The sequence below is a fragment of the Mustela lutreola genome, chromosome 10 (assembly GCF_030435805.1).
Source record: "Mustela lutreola isolate mMusLut2 chromosome 10, mMusLut2.pri, whole genome shotgun sequence".
NCBI classification, from domain to species: Eukaryota; Metazoa; Chordata; class Mammalia; order Carnivora; family Mustelidae; genus Mustela; species Mustela lutreola.
Genome location: NC_081299.1, coordinates 92,590,185 through 92,609,449, shown reverse-complemented (window position 1 = coordinate 92,609,449; position 19,265 = coordinate 92,590,185). Strand labels below are relative to the sequence as shown.

Genomic DNA, 19,265 nt, shown 5'->3' with positions numbered 1-19,265 from the left:
ATTTGACAATTCTAAATATTATGCAATGCGCATCATGGTAAGTATAGCCACCATCTGTCACCATACAATGCAATTACAAAATTAGTAATGGTATTCCCCCATGCTGTACTTTTCATCTCTGTGACTTATTTCATTTCATCTCTGTGACAGCCATTTTATGACTGGAAGTTTGTATCTCGTAATCTCCTTCACCTATTTCAAGCATCCCTCATCCTCCTCCCCTCTGGCAACCACCACTGTGTTCTCTGTACTTCTGATTCTGTTTCTGGTTTTTGTTTGTTTTGTTTTTTTAGATTCCACATAGAAGTGAAATCATACAGTATTTGTCTTTCTCTGATATTTCACTTAGCACAACACCCTCTAGGTACATCCATGTTGTTGCAAATGGCAAGAGTTCATTTTTTTGAATACCATTTCCATCTTTAAAGTAGTGAATCTAAGATCTCTGCTCCTCCCTGTTTTACAGACAGCTACATCTTACAGTGCAGTGCCAGCTACGTCCCTAAGACACAATGGTGAACATAATAAATGGATTTGGCTTTACTGGGCACCTGGTCACCAGAGCTGCTTTTAACTCTGGCAAAGCAAATACTGTCACCATCAATGACCCTTCATTCACCTCAACCACATGGTCTACATGTTCCAGTATGATTCTACCCACAGCAAAGTCAATGGTACCATCAAGGATGAGAACAGGAAACTTGTCATCCATGGAAAACCTATCTCCATCTTCCAGGAGTGATACCTTGTCACCATCAAATGGGGTGATGCTAGTGCTGAGTATGTTATGAGTCCACTGGGGTCTTCACCACCATGGGGAAGGCTGGAGCTCACTTGAAGGGCGGGGCCAAAAGGGTCATCATCTCTGCCCCTCCTGTTGATGCTTCCATGTTTGTAATGGGCATGAACCATGAGAAGTATGGCAACCCCCTCAAGACTGTCAGCAATGCCTTCTGCGCCACCAACTGCTTGGCCCTTCTGGCTAAAGTCATTCTTGACAACTTTGGCATCACGGAGGGACTCATGATTCATGACTCCATGCCATCAGTGCCACCCAGAAGACTGTGATGGACCCTCTGGGAAGCTGCCACATAATGATTGAGAGAGACTGCCCAGAACATCATCCCTGCTTCTACTGGTGCTGCCAAAGCTGTAGGCAAGATCATCCCTGAAGTGAATGAGAAGCTCACTGGCATGGCCTTCTGTGTCTCCACCTACAACACATCAATCATGGATCTGACCTACTGCTTGGAGAAAGCTGCCAAATATGATGACATCAAGAAGGTGGTGAAGTGGTAAAGCAAGCATCAGAGGGCCCCATCAAAGGCATCCTGGGCTACAATGAGTACCAGGTTGTCTCCTGTGACTATAAAAGTGACACCCATTCTTCCACCTTTGATGTTGGCATTGCTCTCCAAGACCACTTTGTCTAGCTTGTTTCTAGTATGACAATGAATTTGGCTATAGCAACCAGGTGGTGGACCTTATCATCCACATGGCCTCCAAGGAGTAAGAGCCCCCTGGACCATCAGTCTCAGCAGAACAAAAAGAGAGAGGCCCTCAGCTGCTGGGAATTCTTGCCCTAACTCATCCCCCAACATATTGAGAATCTCCTGACCTCTGAACAGTTTCCATCCCAGACCCCATGAAGAAGGGGAGGGACTTGGGGAACCCTACCTTGTCATGTACCATCAATGTATATGTACCATGTACCATGTACCCAGCGCCTCCCTCCCCCCAAAAAGTGGTGAATTGAAATAAGATGAGCAGCAATCTATGGTAAACTCAATTACTTATGAATATTTGCTGCCCTTCCCCTTTCCTGTCCCATTGATTTCTGGCGTGGCCATGCCACTAAATCTGCCCCATTATGAATTATTGAATTATTCTTACTATGTTATTGTCATATCCCTTAAGAGCACACTTCACTAAATAAAACAAAACTTTCTCCAGATGATCCTTGTCTCTTCTAGCTAATTCTTTGCTTCCCTCTTCAGCTAAACTGCTCAAAAACTTCTCAATTTGCTGTATCCCAATCTCTATTCAATCTATTTCTAACAGGTTTTTGTCGTCATTTTCCTTTCTGCAATGGTTCTTAAGATTACCAATGTTGTCCATTTTTGTTAAAGCCCATCTTACTCCATCTTACTTAACCCCCCAAGAACATCTGACAAACTTGGCCACTCCACCTCCTTTCTTACATGATATTTTTTTTCCCTAACATTCCATTGTGCCACAATTACTTGGTTTTACTCCCATCTCACTGGCTGCTCCTTCTCACTTTCATTTGCTGGACCTACTTCTGTATTCAACCTCTGTAGAAAGAATGCTAGCTGTACTCCAACCATCCATTCCCCTGCTCTCTGAAGTAATAGAAAACTGTATTTTTACATGGGCATCTGGCACCCCAAAATAATGACAATAATTTAAAAATTTTTTTAATTTAAATTCAATTTAAGTAACATATAGTGTATTATTAGTTTCAGAGATAGAATTCAATGCTTCATCAGTTGCATACAACACCCAGTGCTCAGTACATCACATGCCCTTCTTAATACCCAAGCCCAGTTACCCCATCCCCCCACCTACCTCCCCTTCAGCAACCCTGTTTTTTCCCTATAGAGTCTCTTATGATTTGCCTCCTGTTTTCATTTTATTTTATTTATCCTTTCCTTCCCCTATGTTCATCTGTTTTGTTTTTTAAATTCCACATACAAGTGACATCATGTGGTATTATGACAACATTTTATACCTTCCTGTTGTGCTATGGCAGTGTGCTAAGAACTCACCAAAAGGATATAAGAAGTGATACATATGAATTCTTGCTCATCTCCTGCTAACTATAATTTATACTACCTCTGAGTGTTGGAATGATCCAGGATTTGGTTCAGAGCTTGTTATCGTCTATGTCTATACTTTCCCCCATTCAAGTCTGTAGTTACTGTTTTGTTTGTTTTGGGAGAGAGAGAATGAGAGGGAGAGAAAATCCCAAGCAGGCTCCATTCTCAGTGTGGAGCCTGATGTTGGGCTCTATCTTGCAACCCTGAGATCATGACCTGAGCTGAAACTGAGATGGACACTTAACTGATCAAGCCAACCAGGCATCCCAGATCTGTAGCTTTAAATAAAAACTGTATGCTGGTAACTTTCATGTCTCTGTCTCTAGTCTGACTTCTCCCTTGAGTGCCAAACTGGTACCTTTAAATGACTACTGGACATTCCTACTTGGTATCTCATAGACACTTCCAATGTAACATGGCCAAAATTAGGCCTGCTGATTTCTGCTTATCAGTCCCCCAAATTATTTCACTCTGAGCTCTTGTCATTTCAATAAATAGTATAATTATCTTCTTATATGCTCAGGCAAAGGTCTAAGATTTATCTTCAATTTTTTCCCCTCATTTACCACATCCAATCCATTAGTGGGGGTCTTCCTCCAGAAATATATCCTAAATTATACAGTCTCTTTGGTTATAACTCCATGGCAATATAAGCATTATTCACCTGAACCATCCCCACCACCTATGTGGTCTATCTACAATGCATCCTCTACACAGCATCAAAACTGATTTTTGAAGATCATATCCCTCCTTAGTAAAATCCTCAAATGGATTCCAACTGTAATTAGAATAAAATCCAAACTCCTTACCATGTCCTATAGGGCCCTATATGATCTAGTGCCTCTATCCTCATCACCAAGAACTTTCCCTCTCCATCTTTTCCATCTTCCAACCCGATTGGTCTTCCATCATTTAAACATGACAGATTTGGGGCGCCTGGGTGGCTCAGTCTGTTAAAGCCTTCAGCTCAAGTCATGATCCCAGGGTCCTGGAATCGAGCCCCACGTTGGGCTCTCTGCTCCCAGGGAGCCTGCTTCTCCCTCTCTCTCTGCCTGCCTGTGATTTCTGTCAAGTAAATAAATAAAATCTTTAAAAAAAAAAAAAAGGACAGATTTGTTGTTTAACCTAAGTGGGGTTTATAATACTTTTCAATCAGTGGCTTGATATTTTTCATCTTTTTAGAACATTCTCAGCCACAATCTCTTTCCACTCCCTCAAAGGCTCCAATTACATATATGTTAGACCTTTATACTATTTCTCATGCCTTACATTCTTTTTTGTATTTTCTACTCTCTTTCTGTGATTTTGTCTGGGTATTTTCTTTTGTCTTATTTTCCAGTTTACCAAACTTCTCTTCAATTTTGGTAAGCCTGCTCTTAAAGCCATCTGTTGAGATTTATTTTTATCTATTTAGCTTTATTTATTATTAAAAACAATTTTTTTAAAGTAATCTCTACACCCAACATGGGGCTCAAACTCACAACCCCAAGACTAAGAGTCCCATGCTCTACTAACCAAGCCAGCTGTTAATAAATAATAAATTGTCTATTTATTTTAAATTTTAGTTATTTCTTCTTGGTTCTAAAATTCAGTTTTTTTTTTTATAGTTTCTAGTTCTCCAATAAAATTCCCCATATTGTTCACTCATTATAGTTACTGTAAAAGTTTGTCTCTGATCTTCCTAAAACCTGTATCTTCCATGAGTCTGTTTTCATTATCTAGTTTCCTTTTGATTTTTGGTCATGCCGTCATGTCTTTTGGATGTTTGGTAATTTTTGTGCATGATAACTTAATTTAAGGCTCCGAATAATGTTATTTTCCTTCAGAGAAGATACATACTTGCTTCTGGCAAGTTCTGAAAGGGGCAGTTCACCTTCATATAAGCAGGGATTAAGCTGATAAGCTAAGTTTCAATCTTTGTAAGGGCTGACCTACATCCACTACACTCCTTCTAGGCTGAAACTCTTAGGGAGTCCCAGTGAAAAGTTTGGGGTATTTACAAAGGCCCTTCCTGCTGATGGGTACTGGACTCCACTTTTTGTCCCTTTAGTCTTGTAAAATTGCTGGGATCTCAGCTAGCTTCTCCTCAGCCATTGCTTTCAGCTCAGCTTCTTAACCATTGCTTGCAACTTAGCAAATGCTTTGAGGGGGAAAAGCAACACCAAATGTCAGGCTCATCTCTTTATCCTTCCCTTGTCTATGATTCTAATCTTCTTAAGTCCTTTCTGCCTTGGCAGCTTCTGATGCCTTCAAGCAGCGTTTTTAATATTGTGTCTAACTTTTCTGGGCTGTTTTCAGAGGGACGACGGGTGGTCTTTAATAACCTGGTACATTAATTTCAGAAACATAAATCCCCAGGTTTATTATAATCTTGGGGCCTGTTATGGATTGCATTGTGCATTTCTCCTCCCACTCCACCCCCCCGCCAAGATATGTTGAAGTCCTAATCCTCAGTACCTTGGATGTGATCTTATTTGGATATACATAGGTAATCCAGTTAGAATATGGTCTTAATCCAACATGACAGGTGCCCTTATTTTTTTTTTTTTTTAAAAAAAAAGGAGATTTTGAACATAGTCACAGACACACACAGCGGGAAAACGGGGAAAACGATGTGAAGACACAAAAGAAGAAGGCATCCATGTAACTGGAGTGCAGCATCTAGAAGCCAAGGAATGCCTCAACTACCAGAAGTTAGGAGAAAGGGATGGAACAGTTTCTGGAGCCTTTACAGCATAGCCCTGCTGACACCTTGATTTTCACTTTTGACCTCCAGAACTAGAAGACAATACCTCTGTGCTGTTTTAAGCTACCCAGTTTGGGGTACTTTGATAAAGCAGCTCTAGAAAACTAATACAGGGCCTTTTTACTTTCAGGTATGGGATAGTTACTTTCATGTGCCAACTTGCTGGGCCATGGGGTGCCTAGATATATGCTTAAACACTATTTCTGGCTATGTCTGTAAGGGTGTTTCTGGATAAGATTAACATTTTAATCAGTCAAGGAAAGAGGAAAGCAGATTGCTTTCCTCAGTGTGGGTGGGCATCATCCAATCTGCTGAGGGTCTGAACAGAAGAAACAGGCTGAGGAAGGTTAAATTTGCTCTCTTTACCTGACTGTTTGAATTAGGACATCAGTTTTCTCCCACTTTAAGACTAGGACTTACACCATCAGCACTCCTAATTAAATTAACTCAGGCTTTGACTTGGAGTTACACCATTAGTTTCCTGGTTTTCAGCCCTTGGACTGAGACTGGAATTACACCATCAGCCATCTCCAGCTTGCAGATGGCAGATGGTGGGAGTTCTTGGCCTGTGTACACCAATTCCTTATAATAAATCTATATCTATATAGCTACCTCTCCACTCTATTGATTCTGTTTCTCTGGAGAACCTTGACTGTATGAGTTAATACAAGGTCCTACTCCTTTAAGAATGGTCCCTAGATCTTTACATGGGTGCCTCCTCTTCAAGTGTTACCTTTCAGAGAAGTCTCCCCTAATTTTCTAAAATGACTTCCTCTCCCTGAGTTATTCTCTATTATCTCACTGTATTTTACATACTACACTTAATGACCATCTGAAAACAATTTGATTTGGTTACATGCTTACTCTGTCTTTCCTATCACTCTTTTCCCCAGCTTCAACCAGACAACAGAGTCCTTGGGGGCAGAAACTCATTCCAGTTCACCACTGTCCTTTCAGTGCCTAGAATAGTATCTGGCACTTTTAGGAGCTCACATATTTGTTGACAGGTGATGGACTGCTTCCCTATGTCCTAGGCAACAGAGTGCCTTATCAAACTTTTTGATCTTTGTTAAATTTATAGGTAAAAAATGGTGCCTTATTTGTAGTTTTAACATACATGAGTGAGACTGAGTAATTTTTTTTTGTAGGTTTGAAAGCTATTTATATTTTCCACTTTGTGAAATATATATTTCATCCTTGCCTATTTTTCTAAAGGGTTATTGATCTTTTCTTCTTATTTGAAGGAGCTCTTTCCCTCCCAAGGAAATTAGTCCTCTGACATGGTTTGCAGATGTTTTCCCTTAATTTATAGCTTTGCTTATAAAACTTTTTATAGTTTTTATAAAACTTTTATAGTTTTTATAAAACTTGCTTATAAAACTTTCTGCTATATAAAACTTTTTCTTGCAATGCATAAAATGTTCATATAGATGAGTTTACTAATTTTTCTTTATGGGTTCTTACTTTTATTGTCATGTGGCCTTTTCTATTTTCTCATTGGTTGAAAGATAGCAACACTGGAGTAATTCCCTTGGATCTAAAGATGGGCACCATATGGTGAAGATGGCAGAGCTGCTCTACCACCCCAGGATCCCTTGGCTATTACCCAAGAAAGACATAAACTTCTGTCCTGTTTACATCATTGTATATTTGGGTATCTACTTCAGCAGCTTATTGTATGTGCCCTAACAAATACACCAAACCATCACAATCTGAGGAACTGGTTTGTTTCACCTACCTTAAATTACAAAATAATTAGCTGTTTGTTTTTTGTAATAGACTGAGGGTCTTTAATTAGCAGTTACACTTTAAACTGGTCATATGCTTTCTTTTTATTAAAATTCAAAAGACTGGTCATCTTTCAAAAATTATGAGAACTCCATTTAGTAAAGTTTTCAATATGAGTTGCAGCAGCAATTAACGCAGAAAGAGAAGGTAGGATGCTTTATTTCTATCTCAGTTAATCCTCATAACTTTTAGAGAAAGCAATTATTATACTCTTAGGTTAAATGAAGAAACTGATTTTGAGGAAGTCAGAGAACTGCCTAAGGACTCCAAGTTAATAGGCAGCATATCTGGACTCAAACCTAGGTCATTATGATGACATACACACTTTCACTGCATTATCCTTCCTTTAGGGAATCCTTGATGCAATTATTATTATTTTTTTAAAAGATTTTAAACATTTTTTATTTGTCAGAGAGGGAGAGAGAGCACAAGCAGGGGCGGTGGCAGTTAGAGGGAGAAGTAGGCTCCCCACTGAGCAAGGAGCCCCATATGAGACTCGATTCCAGGACCATGACCTGAGCTGAAGGCCGACACTTAACTGACTGAGCCACCCAGGGGTCCCCTTGATGCAGTTATTGCTGCTCCAATTTAGACTGCTTTACAGGTCTATTTTCATTAAAGTCTTGAAACCTATAAAATGTATATACGTATTTACATCTTAACTGAGTAGATTAAGCAATATAACAAAATATAGCTACACACAACACAGTGCTATCAATTCACTCAAAAAGTAGAGAAAGTAAATTAAAAATACAACTTTTTATCTGATAAAGAAGGACGTAAGACTGGAAAGGAAAAGAACAAGGCAAGGGACTCCTGCTTTTCATTCTAAGTTCTTCCCTTTATTTTTGAACATGTATATGTATTATATTGGTAATTTAAAAAATGTATATAAAATGTAGTGGCACCTGGGTGGTTTAGTCAGTTAAGTGTCTGCCTTTGCCTCAGGTCATGGTCCTGGGGTCCTGGGATTGAGCCCCACATCATTGGGCTCCCTGCTCAGTGGGGAGTCTTCTTCTCCCTCTCCCTCTGCCTCCTGCCTTCGCTGCTTGTGTTATCTCTCTTAAATAAATAAATAAAATCTTCTAAGGTTAGAAAGGTTACATTTTAAAGCCAATAGTTTCATTCACCTGTAGTGGTTACAAATGGATTCCCTCTTTTTCACCCCCAGAAAAGTAGGATCACATATTTCTATATATATTAAGTTGATCCACCTGAGATTACCATCTTTGTAGGTTACTAGGAACATGCCTCAACCTAAAGTGGAAAGGAAATGATATAAAAAACAAAACAGGGCCTTGGAATTAGAAAGATTTTTGTTTGAGTCCCATTTTGCCATTTCCTAGCTATGTGAACTTGGGCAAATGATGACCTTTCTGAACTTGAGTTTTCCCGAAATTACAAAAATAACACCTATTTTCATGGTTGTTTTTGGACATAATATACGTAAAGTTCCTCAAATAATGCCTAACAATGAGAAATTTAATGAATGGCAGGATAAAGATAGAAACCCCCCAAATAATACAAACAGATCAATACTTCACTGTGTATTCATAGTGAGATAAGTTTCTTGAGTAATACTTTATGACTTCAGGTTTTCTTAAATCCTATTTGTCACAGTAATTTATATTATTGCTGCAAGTGTGAGGTGGAATTACATGTAACAGTTTTAATGATGAAATAGAGCTAAATAAAGTGAGTCAGTGACTATGGAACTAATTATGGTTTCTGAAAGGGGAGATGTAATTGGCTATTTTTATACCTTCCTCACAGATACTCTGTAGATACAAGGATCCAGGATGCCAGTCGCGGCACTTGCACTCATTTTGCACATAAACGAGAACTTCTTCCTCCAGTGAACACAGTTTGCTTGTACCACTTCCCTGAATGGGGAGAGGGGACAGAAACAATTAATTACTATTCAAGACGGGTTAAAAAAAAAGCACACACACTCTTTCAGGTCTACAATGCAAAAGTGACAGACTAAAAGCTAGTATTTGGAAACATGAAGAAAACAAACTTCTAACAATATGATATGAAAATCTCTAGAAGGTTTTCATTATCCACAGAAGCTTAAATTTTTTAAAAAAGTGAAATTACTTATCAATTTACATCAATATAAATTGAAGCTTCACTACTCATTCATTTAGCACATAATACGTATGTATTTCTGGTGTGCTGACTATGTGCTAGGTGTGTGAGATACGAAGACGAGAACAATAGTGTTCCTAACCTTATAGGACTTGTAGTTTACAGTTAGTATCAGAGACAGAAATGTAAACAAATACTTATTCTGAAATGAACTACTGCTATAGTTTTAATCCTGTTCCAGGCATAACAGCTACAGCAGCTACCACTTGCTGTCTGCTTACCCCATGGTATTTAATCTCATAGCAACCCTAGGAGGTAGCTGGCATCCACTTTCTAGATAAGAAAGATGAAGCCCAAGGAGAAAAGATAACTCAAGGTCATTTAGGCAGTAAGTCCCAGCACTAGCATTAAACCAGGACCGTTTAATTCAAAAGCTTACTTGTCCACAAAGAAAAGTTTGTATTTTCCCCACAAACTCTGCTCTTTCAAGTTTCTAGGCTTTTGTACCTGCTGTTCCCGCTACTGTTTTGTGTAAGTGTAGAGGGCTTGGCCGTCAAACGGAAGGACAATGATTCCTCCAACACAGTTAGAAAAGAAAGGCAAAGGGTGAAAATAGAGAAAAAAACTGGAGAAACCAAAAGGTAAAGGCAAGAGATCCCAGGTTGAATAATTTTTTTATTTTCTTAGGAAAGGAAAAGGTGACATTATTTCTATTGAATGACAGGAGACGATGAGTGAGTTGAAAATTTAGATAAAGGCTGAGGACAGTTAGGAATAACTGATGTGGTGAATGTGATAGGCAACTGGTAGCTGCCTCAGTGAATAAAATGAATTTGTACTGGGACCAATCAGTCCGGTTTTATGGATTTGTCTATCAACATACAGAAATCCAAGAATAGGAATTACAAAGTGAAAAGTCATTTAAAAACCATAATCAAGTATGTTTTTATATGTGGTATGCACATGCATGTTTACTTATACACATATAAATAGACACAAAGAGGAGAGGAGGGCATGTATTTTATTCTAGGTTTCAATGTGGTAACTTCAGACATTTTTTTTTTCATTAGAAACCTTTAGTGATTGGGGCATCTAGGTGGCTCAGTTAATTAAGCGTCTGACTCTTGGTTTCAACTTGGGTCATGATCTCAAGGTCATGAGATGGAGCCCTGAATTGGGCTCCATGCTTGGCAGGGAGTCTGCTTCTCTCCCTTTCCCTCTTTGCACCCCCCCCCCAACTTGTGTACATTCTCTGTCTCTCTCTAAAATAAATAAAAATCTTTAAAACAAACAGGAAAGGCATATTTACAGAAATACTGATCTAGTTTGGCTAGAGAGTAGAGGAAGGCAACATTAAGTCTGGTGGGCTTGGGAAGAGATCAAAAACTTAGCACAGCATCATAAATGAGAGCAGGTAACTGAAATTATAGCTTGGAACAGAGATGAAGAAGATGTTTTCATAAAAAATGTGACATTAAGGGGCGCCTGGGTGGCTCGGTGGGTTAAAGCCTCTGCCTTCGGCTCAGATCATGATCCCAGGGTCCTGGGATCGAGCCCCACGTTGGGCTCTCTAATCAGCAGGGAGTCTGCTTCCCGTCCTCTCTCTGCCTGCCTCTCTGTCTACTTGTAATTGCTGTCTGTCAAATAAATAAATAAAATCTTAAAAAAAAAAAGATGTGACATTAAATCTTAAAGGAATAAAAATACACTTCCATAACCCTCTGTTCCCATAATGAAAGCATATCAAAGTATAAATATCTCCAGTAAAGGTAAATATTTAAACAAATATAGAATAATGTAATATTGTAATAATGGTGTGTAAATTGCTATTATGCAGTAAAAAGGTCCTTCTTAAACTCTTCCAAAAGATAGAAGAAAGTACTTTGAAATTTATTTTATGAGGCCAGCATAACTCTGATACCAAAGCCAAAAATACCACAAGAAAAGAAAATTAAAGGCTAATATCCCTGATGAACACAGATGAAAAACTTTTAATAAAATACTGGTAAACTGAATTTCATAACACATTACAAGAATCATCCTATGCAAATCAGTGTGATAAACCACAGTAAAAGAAAGATGAAAACCACATGATCAGGGGTGTGGGAGGTTGGGGGGAGAGGTGGGTATTGGAGAGGGCACAGATTGCATGGAGCACTGGGTATGGTGCAAAAGCAAGGAGTACTGTTATGCTGAAAATTTTTTTTTAAAAAAGGTATAAAACAATAAATTTTAATTTTATTATAAATATTTATAAATATTTATTTATTAAATATAAATATTGTTTATAGTAATATACACATTTATATTTATATAAATATAGATATTTATAAATATAAAAACAATAAATATTTAAATATTTAGTTATTTTATTAAAAACAATACATTTATTTATTTATTTATTTAAGAGAAAGAATGCAAGAGAGTGAGAGTGCACACATGACTAGGGGGAGGGGCAGAGGGAGAGAGGGCAAATCCCAAGCAGGCTCCCCACTGAGTCAGAGCCCAACAAGGGGCTTAATCCCAGGACCCTAAGATCATGACCTGAGTTGAAATCAAGAGCTGGATGCCCAACTGACTGAGCCAACCAGGTGCCCCATCAAGTTGTACACCTTAAGCATATATAATTAATTTGTTAATTAGACTTCAATAAAGCTAAAAAATAAAATGTTATGGATGAAATATTTTGTGCACATTTTTATATATAATGTACATATTTTTCATGACCTGTATAGCCCCACCCAACGAAGCCACAAATAAGCTCAGATTCACTTGCTAGGAATTAAGACACTATCCAGACACATGAATACTGTCTTCCAAGGAGTAGACTGACATATATGCTAAGACTTGGGAGCAGGTTCTTATGTGAAAGTAAGAAAGTAATGAGCCAAGAGATCAGGTTGGGGTGAACTAAGGCAATGAAAAGTGTACATGATCATTAATCAACTCATGATATCACACAACAAAGAATCCTTACTGAAGGACAAACTCAGAAATGGTGAAGGCAAAAATAACAGCCAAGCAAAACACTCTGGATAATACACTGCCAACCACAGTAAACAGTAGATAAATAGTTGTTGACTGAATAAATAAATATCATGCATCAGTCACAAATAAACAGTCCCAACTACTGACTCCTGCCTATGTTATTTCACAATCATTCCTAAATCAACCCCTTTTCTGTGTCTAGCACTGCTACCCTCATTCAGTCCTTCAATTCAGTCCTCTTCCTTGAAATACGGCAACAGCCTCCTAAATGGTCCTCACTCAAATCAACCTTTTTCATTGCTACCGGAGAGCTCCTTCGAAGAAACAAATTTCACGTCATTCCTCTGTTTAAAATCCTTCTTCACTGAAGGGGGGTTCTGAGTGGCTCAGTCAGTTAAGTGTCTGACTCTTGGTTTCAGTTCAGGTCCTGATCTCAGGATTGTGGGACTGAGCCCTGCGTCCAACTCTGTGTTCAGTGCATAGTCTGCCTGAGAGTCTCTCTCCCTCTGGCTCTCCCCCTCACTCTCTCTCTACAGTAAGTAAAAAAAAAATTTTTTTTAATAATAAAATAATTCACCACTTCCCCATATCTTGGAAGATTAGCTCCAACCTACTTAACATTGCTATGATTAGGTTAGTCTCTTGACCCTGTCTGTCTCATACTGCTTCTCATTCCCCATGTACTTCACACTATTTCTCATTTGTATGCCCATTTGTATGTTCACGAGGTTTTCTTTCCTCTGTATGCCATCTACTCTCCCTTTCAACTTTCTACCTTCACCCATTTAATTCTTACTTAAGAATTAAATGACCTGCTCTAAGAATCATTCCCCAACTCAGGTTCAGTTGAAAGCCTCGTGTCATGTCTGCCTTGGTTCCCGTGAATGCCTCAATGTATCCTTGGGTACTGCCACCCAGGGGAGGGGTTGCCAAGAACTGGCCAAATTGGCTTCCTCCCTCATTCCATTCAGGCCTCATCTCCCAGGATGCAGTCCTACTTTCCTATTTTCTCTGCCTTGTCTCTGGCAGATGCTTCGATGATTACATATACTTCAAATGAACCAATATTTGAAACAACTTTTAAAAAATTACAAGCTTTTTTTTTTTTTTTTTTAATTTTTTATTTTTTATAACATATATTTTTTATAAACATATATTTTTATCCCCAGGTCTGTGAATCACCAGGTTTACACACTTAAAAAAAAAAAAAAAAAAAAAAAAATTACAAGCTTAAAAATAGCTGTCCTTTCTTAAAAGGAATTCAAGTAGAAAAAGATGATAATTTAGGGGATCTTTTTGATTTTATGTCATGAGAGTAATAGCCCTGGAATATTAAACAATTTCTCTAAAAAAGAAAGTTTTGCATGCCCAAGGCAATTACTCAGATTTTTTTGTGATAATATTTAATGTGTACACATGCACGCAAATATACATGCACATACACACAGCTGCCAGAAAGCTGTCCAAACTACAAAAACAAACAAAAAAAGTGGCAAAGCTAGTTCGTGACAGTTTGTTATACTGATGGGTTACCATGGAAACAAACTCAGACTACTTGGCAACTGAGACAAAAGTCACATTTAGTAATGTTTTCCGTTATATGAGTCATTAATTTCCTATGAGTTTTATATGGTTGCTTAACCACTTTCAAGAAACAAAGCAAAAGAATAGGATTTGTGTTGATACTGTGGAAAGTCAAGTATTTCTAAGATAAACGATAAAGTTGCTGATTGTAAAATACATAAGCAAAGGACTTAAAAGAAGATAAATGTTGCTATGACCAGTGTTTATCCTCCAAGATTAAAAAAAAGTCTAAAAAGTCTTTAAAAATTAATATAAAGTGAAAATTATGGATCCATTTTTTTATAACTTAGTTACTACACCAGCAAACTGCATTTTTAATATTCTAAGAATAACTTGCATATGTATACTCTACACATATATTTAAAATTATGCCATGCCTTGGTAATTTCAAGTATTTTAAACTTTTTAGAAACAGGGATCAAAAACTGCTGTAAGGAATGCAAGCTGTTTTGCCAGACAATATTATTGCATGAAGGTTAGGGCTTATATCCAGAGCCAGTCTGCTTGGGTTCAAATCCTGCCTCTGCTACTTGTCAGCTGTCATACTGGGCACATTCCTAACCTCTCTGCATTTCTGTCCCCTCCTCCACGAAATGGGTGGTAATAGCACCTACACCTCAAGGCAGTTTTTGGAAACTAAGTAAATTATTACACACAGTGTTTGGAACAGTGTCTGGCTTACAGTGGATCTCAATAATAAATGTTAGAAGTTGCTATTATTAAGAATATAAGTAGTTCTAAGTCTACCTACATTTGTCCACCAGAGAGAAATAATGATTAAATTTATAAGTAGGGAATTTTCTTCAACAATCAAAGGAGGTTTCCATTTTCTAAGTGATATAGATTCATGAGAAAATGAACCTTTGGGAACTGAAGCAAAAAAAATATACATTTTAAGACTCCAATGATAAAATAGATCTGTAGAACTGTGACTTTTAGTTACAACACTAAGCATTCACGAATCTCTTGCACTCTAGAGGAATTTTTGACTTGTGTAACTGGGTGGACAGTACTAACATTCAGCGGAAAAAACTGAACACAGGGGATTTTCATTCATTCATTCATTCATTCTTTCATTCTGCTGGTAGTGTTTGTGAAGGAAATGATCCAGAGTTTGGACATTTTGAGGTTGAGGAGCCTGAGAGTCCCTCATCAGAAATGTCCAGTAGGTAGACAGTTTTATAGACCTAGAATTCAAAAAGAGCACACAGCTAAAAGTACAAATGTTAAGTCCTTGGCATGTTAATGGCTATTGAGATCATGGGTATGGATAAGGCCATTCAGGGAGAGTGGGTAGAGTAGGAAGGTAAGAGGGCAGAGTTTAGAACTCTAGGGAACACGGATATGTAAGGTATGGGAGGAGAAAAGGGCAGGCAAAGGAGACCAGAGGGTAAAGGGAGAAGCAAAGGAGATCCTGCTGTCACTGAAACCAAGGAAAGGATTTTTAAGAAGGCGTTGCCCAAGAATATCAATTGTTTCAAAGAGGGCAGGTAAGATAAGGATGAAAAATCAGCAAAAATGAAGTCACAGAAAACAGGGAGAACACCAGCAAGTGTAGTTTCAATGCAAAGGTGAGGGTGGAAGGCAGATCACTATAGGAGGTAGAGATAGTAGTAGTATAGTGGAGAAAAGGAGGTGGCAGTCAGATAGGGACATGGGGTAGAAAGAAGATTTCAACTAACATGCAGGAGATTTAAGCATGTTTTAGCACTGATAGGAAACAACCATTAAAAAGAAAAAGTCAAAGATTTGAGGGGGTATCAATAATGGCACCAGGGCGGACCCATCTCTGAGAATGTCGAAAGGGATGTGAACTGAACAACAGTTGGGGCTCAATAGAAGAAGGGGATCCTCTTTCATCATGAGGAAGGGAAGAGAAAACATGCTCTAATGCAGGCAAGTTTGTCCACAGATCACTGTTCATTGCCCAGAATTTTTCCTTTTCCTTTTTTTTTTTTTTTTTTTTTTTTAAGATTTTATTTGAGAGAGAGCAGGAACTAGGTGGGCAGGAGGAGCAGAAGGTGAGGGAAAGAGAGACTCTCAAGCAGATTCCCTGCTGAGCATGGAGCCTGATGTGGGGTTTGATCCCATAACCCTGAGATGATGACCCGAGTCAAAACCAGCAGTCAGATGCTCAACTGACTGAGCCATCCAGGCTCCCCAACCTAGAACTGTCCTGGGTTCATTTAGAGACATTTCATTTAGAGACACACACTACTACTTGGCATACAGTAGGTCTCCAAATAAATGTTTGAATACCTAAATGTTCATAATCTGAATATATTTTAAAAAAAAATTGGTAGTCACATGCAAGAAAGATTGTGATTCAGTGATTTAGCAGATGTCCTAACAGGAAAAGCCATATTTTTAAAAGTATACAAAATTATGCCAATATTTATAGTATGATAACTGAGCAGTTATTTTTATGAGTAAAATATGAATTTATGTTTGCCAAAAGGGACATGTATTTAAGTTCCCATATATATATAGTCATAAATTATTTTTTCTATACTTTTTGGTCACATTTATAAGCATTTAATAGAAACCATTAGGATAATATAAAAAAGGAAAACTAGCACCCAGTTCAACTGTCAGTTAACACAGTTTTTCTGTTTATAACTTCTCAGCTTAACAGCCAGTGAAAGAAAAGCAGGATGATATACAGAAAGAGCAAAGGATAGAAAATCAAGATGTTTTCTATTATGAACTAGATAAGTGAGTTGTAACTAGTCATTTAACCTAACAGTTCAACATCTTCATTTAGAAACAAGTGTTTAAGTAGATGCTAAAATTTCATGATCCTCATGTATCAAAGTAAGTATTTTTGACAAGAATATATTTTTTTAAATTTTATTTATTTATTTGATACACAGAGAGAGAAATCACAAGGAGGCAGAGAGGCAGGCAGAGAGAGGAGGGGAAGCAGGCTCCCTGATGAGCAGAGAGCCCAATGTGGCCCTCAATCCCAGGACCCTGAGATCATGACCTGAGCCGAAGGCAGAGGCTTAACCCACTGAGCCATCCAGGCGCCCCTAACAAGAATATTTTATCACCCAAGAAAATTAATTTATTTTGCTGTAAATATACACATTCTAATAGCATTACTTTCCTACTTTCTCAAGAGGACAGTAAAGATGAAGGAAACATTAAAAAAAAAAATGAAGTAACAGAGAAAAACCCATTCCTAATCTAAGGAAAGATCTTATACTACAAATTTAAGAATACACAAGATAGTTTCAGAAAATTTAACAAAAATTACACAGAACTTAAAAAAAAAAAAAAAAAAAGGAGCCGCCTCAGCAGCAGCTGGCCAACAGGACCCCCAAAGTCTGTCTGGAGCAAGGTGCTGCAGAGCGATGCAGCCTGGGAGGACAAGGACGAATTTTTAGATACAATCCGCTGGTTCCAACAGATCATCCCTGTAGTCCTAGGTGTCATTTGGGGAGTGTTAACCATTGAGAGGTTTCCTGGGAATAGCAGGATTCTGCTGATCAGTGCAGGAGTCCTGGACCTCTAATGCAGCAACCACCTACAGATAGGAGAGGAAGAATACGGTGGCACATGGGAGCTCACAAAAGAAGGGTTTATGACATCTGTTGCCTTGGTCATGGTCATTTGGATCATTTTTTTACACTGCTATCCAAGATGAATGATGGTGTACAGAACCCACCTGCTCCGTTTGGTCCAAAGGAGCCTCACAGTTACAGCACACAAATGGGATTGTAGTGGGACCCTGGCCATGTGGAACCGGGAAGACCCATGTTTTCTGGACCAAGAATCAGTGTGTTGGGCATCAGTGTTTTCTGCAAGGGTTGTGATCTGAAACTTTTTAAGGGAAGTGTTTCTGAATGGTCTACTGCCAACCATTTCTTCTTGGATATCATCATGAAACACGTGTTTGCTGATGGGAGCTGTTGTTTAATTTGATGCACCTCTGGATCCAAATGAAGCATTAAACTGTCCTCCTCACTTCTCCACCAGGTGTACAGTTTTTTAAACTATCAGTGGCATTTCAAGTCCTCTGCAAACAGTGTGGTTGTGTGTGTGTCGGCCACAGCACAGTAGAAGCAGCGTATAATAACAGTTCCACTGTAGAATGTTTTTGGGTACTTGAATAAGTCAAAATTTTAATTGAGGAAAAAAGAAAATTACACAAAGCTTCCCTATTTCAATAAGGTGAAATCTTTCATGAACACATGTACTTAAAATCAAGTTATATACATAGGAATGAAAATATGTTCTCTACAACTCTTAAAGGGAAAAGGGATTAACTTCACAGAACTAATAAGCAGATGTGAACTGTGGATTCTATGCCTAGTCCAAACTACCCATTGTGTTTGAAGGAAAAAAGAATATTTCTGTCAGACACGCAAGGACTAAAAAAACCCAAACAACAACAAAACAAAGCAAAGCAAAGCAAAAAGTTACTACACAGGTATCCTTTCTAAATAAGACAAGAACGTTGTGCAAGAATAAGAAACATGAATCAAAAGACCTTAAGAATCAAAAAAAGGGCAAGAAACCAAGTTACTGAGTTACCTATTCTTTCAAAAATACTTTGCTTTTGAAGAAAAGGACTTTTTGTTCTCTCTGCATAGTCTAAAAACGTGTAAAAATAACAGCTGTAAACATCTTGGATCTTCCATCACATATTCAATTAGCCACTTTCCACATCAAGAAATGGCATGGTTCCATTTTGTCTGTAGATTAAATGGCCAATTCTTCAACTGCAACCTCAGCCCTCATGGCCTGCCCTTAACTTCCCAAATTTGATTCCTTGCAATTTATTTTCACTGACTCTTTACTAAACTGAATTACCTACTATTTCCTACCTGGGCTATATGTCCCTGCACTGCACAACTGCCTTCGGGATATTTTCTCCTTTGTGGTGCCTCCCAAATGTGCTCTGTTCTTTTCTTACCATCCAACCCAATCTACACAGTCTACTGGGGAGGGAAAAAAGTTTAGGCTCAGAAGACTTGGGCTCAAGTCTAGTTTCTTTTTTTTTCTTTTCTTTTTTTTTTTAAAGTAGGCTTCACACCCAGCGTGGAGCACGGTGTGGGGCTTGAACTCATAATCCTGAGATCCAGACCTGAGTTGAGATCAAGAGCTGAAACTTAACCGACTGAGCCACCCAGGTACCCCCAAAATCAAATGATATCTAATTTATATATATATATATATATATATATATATATGTATGTTATATAGATAAGTCATATATAAAA

General features: G+C 38.2%; 1 protein-coding gene and 1 pseudogene across 2 annotated transcripts in view; one reads left to right on the top strand and one right to left on the bottom strand.

Annotated features, from left to right (window-relative positions):
* The window catches only part of EEIG2 (EEIG family member 2), an 83,532-nt gene that overhangs the window by 38,187 nt on the left and 26,080 nt on the right, over window positions 1–19,265 (bottom strand). For both annotated transcript variants that reach the window (XM_059135802.1, XM_059135803.1), the window contains exon 2: window positions 9,137–9,257. In XM_059135802.1, the coding sequence (XP_058991785.1) occupies window positions 9,137–9,257 (121 nt within the window). The remainder of the gene's footprint in view (window positions 1–9,136; window positions 9,258–19,265) is intronic.
* On the top strand, window positions 513–1,513 carry LOC131809138 (glyceraldehyde-3-phosphate dehydrogenase-like; annotated as a pseudogene).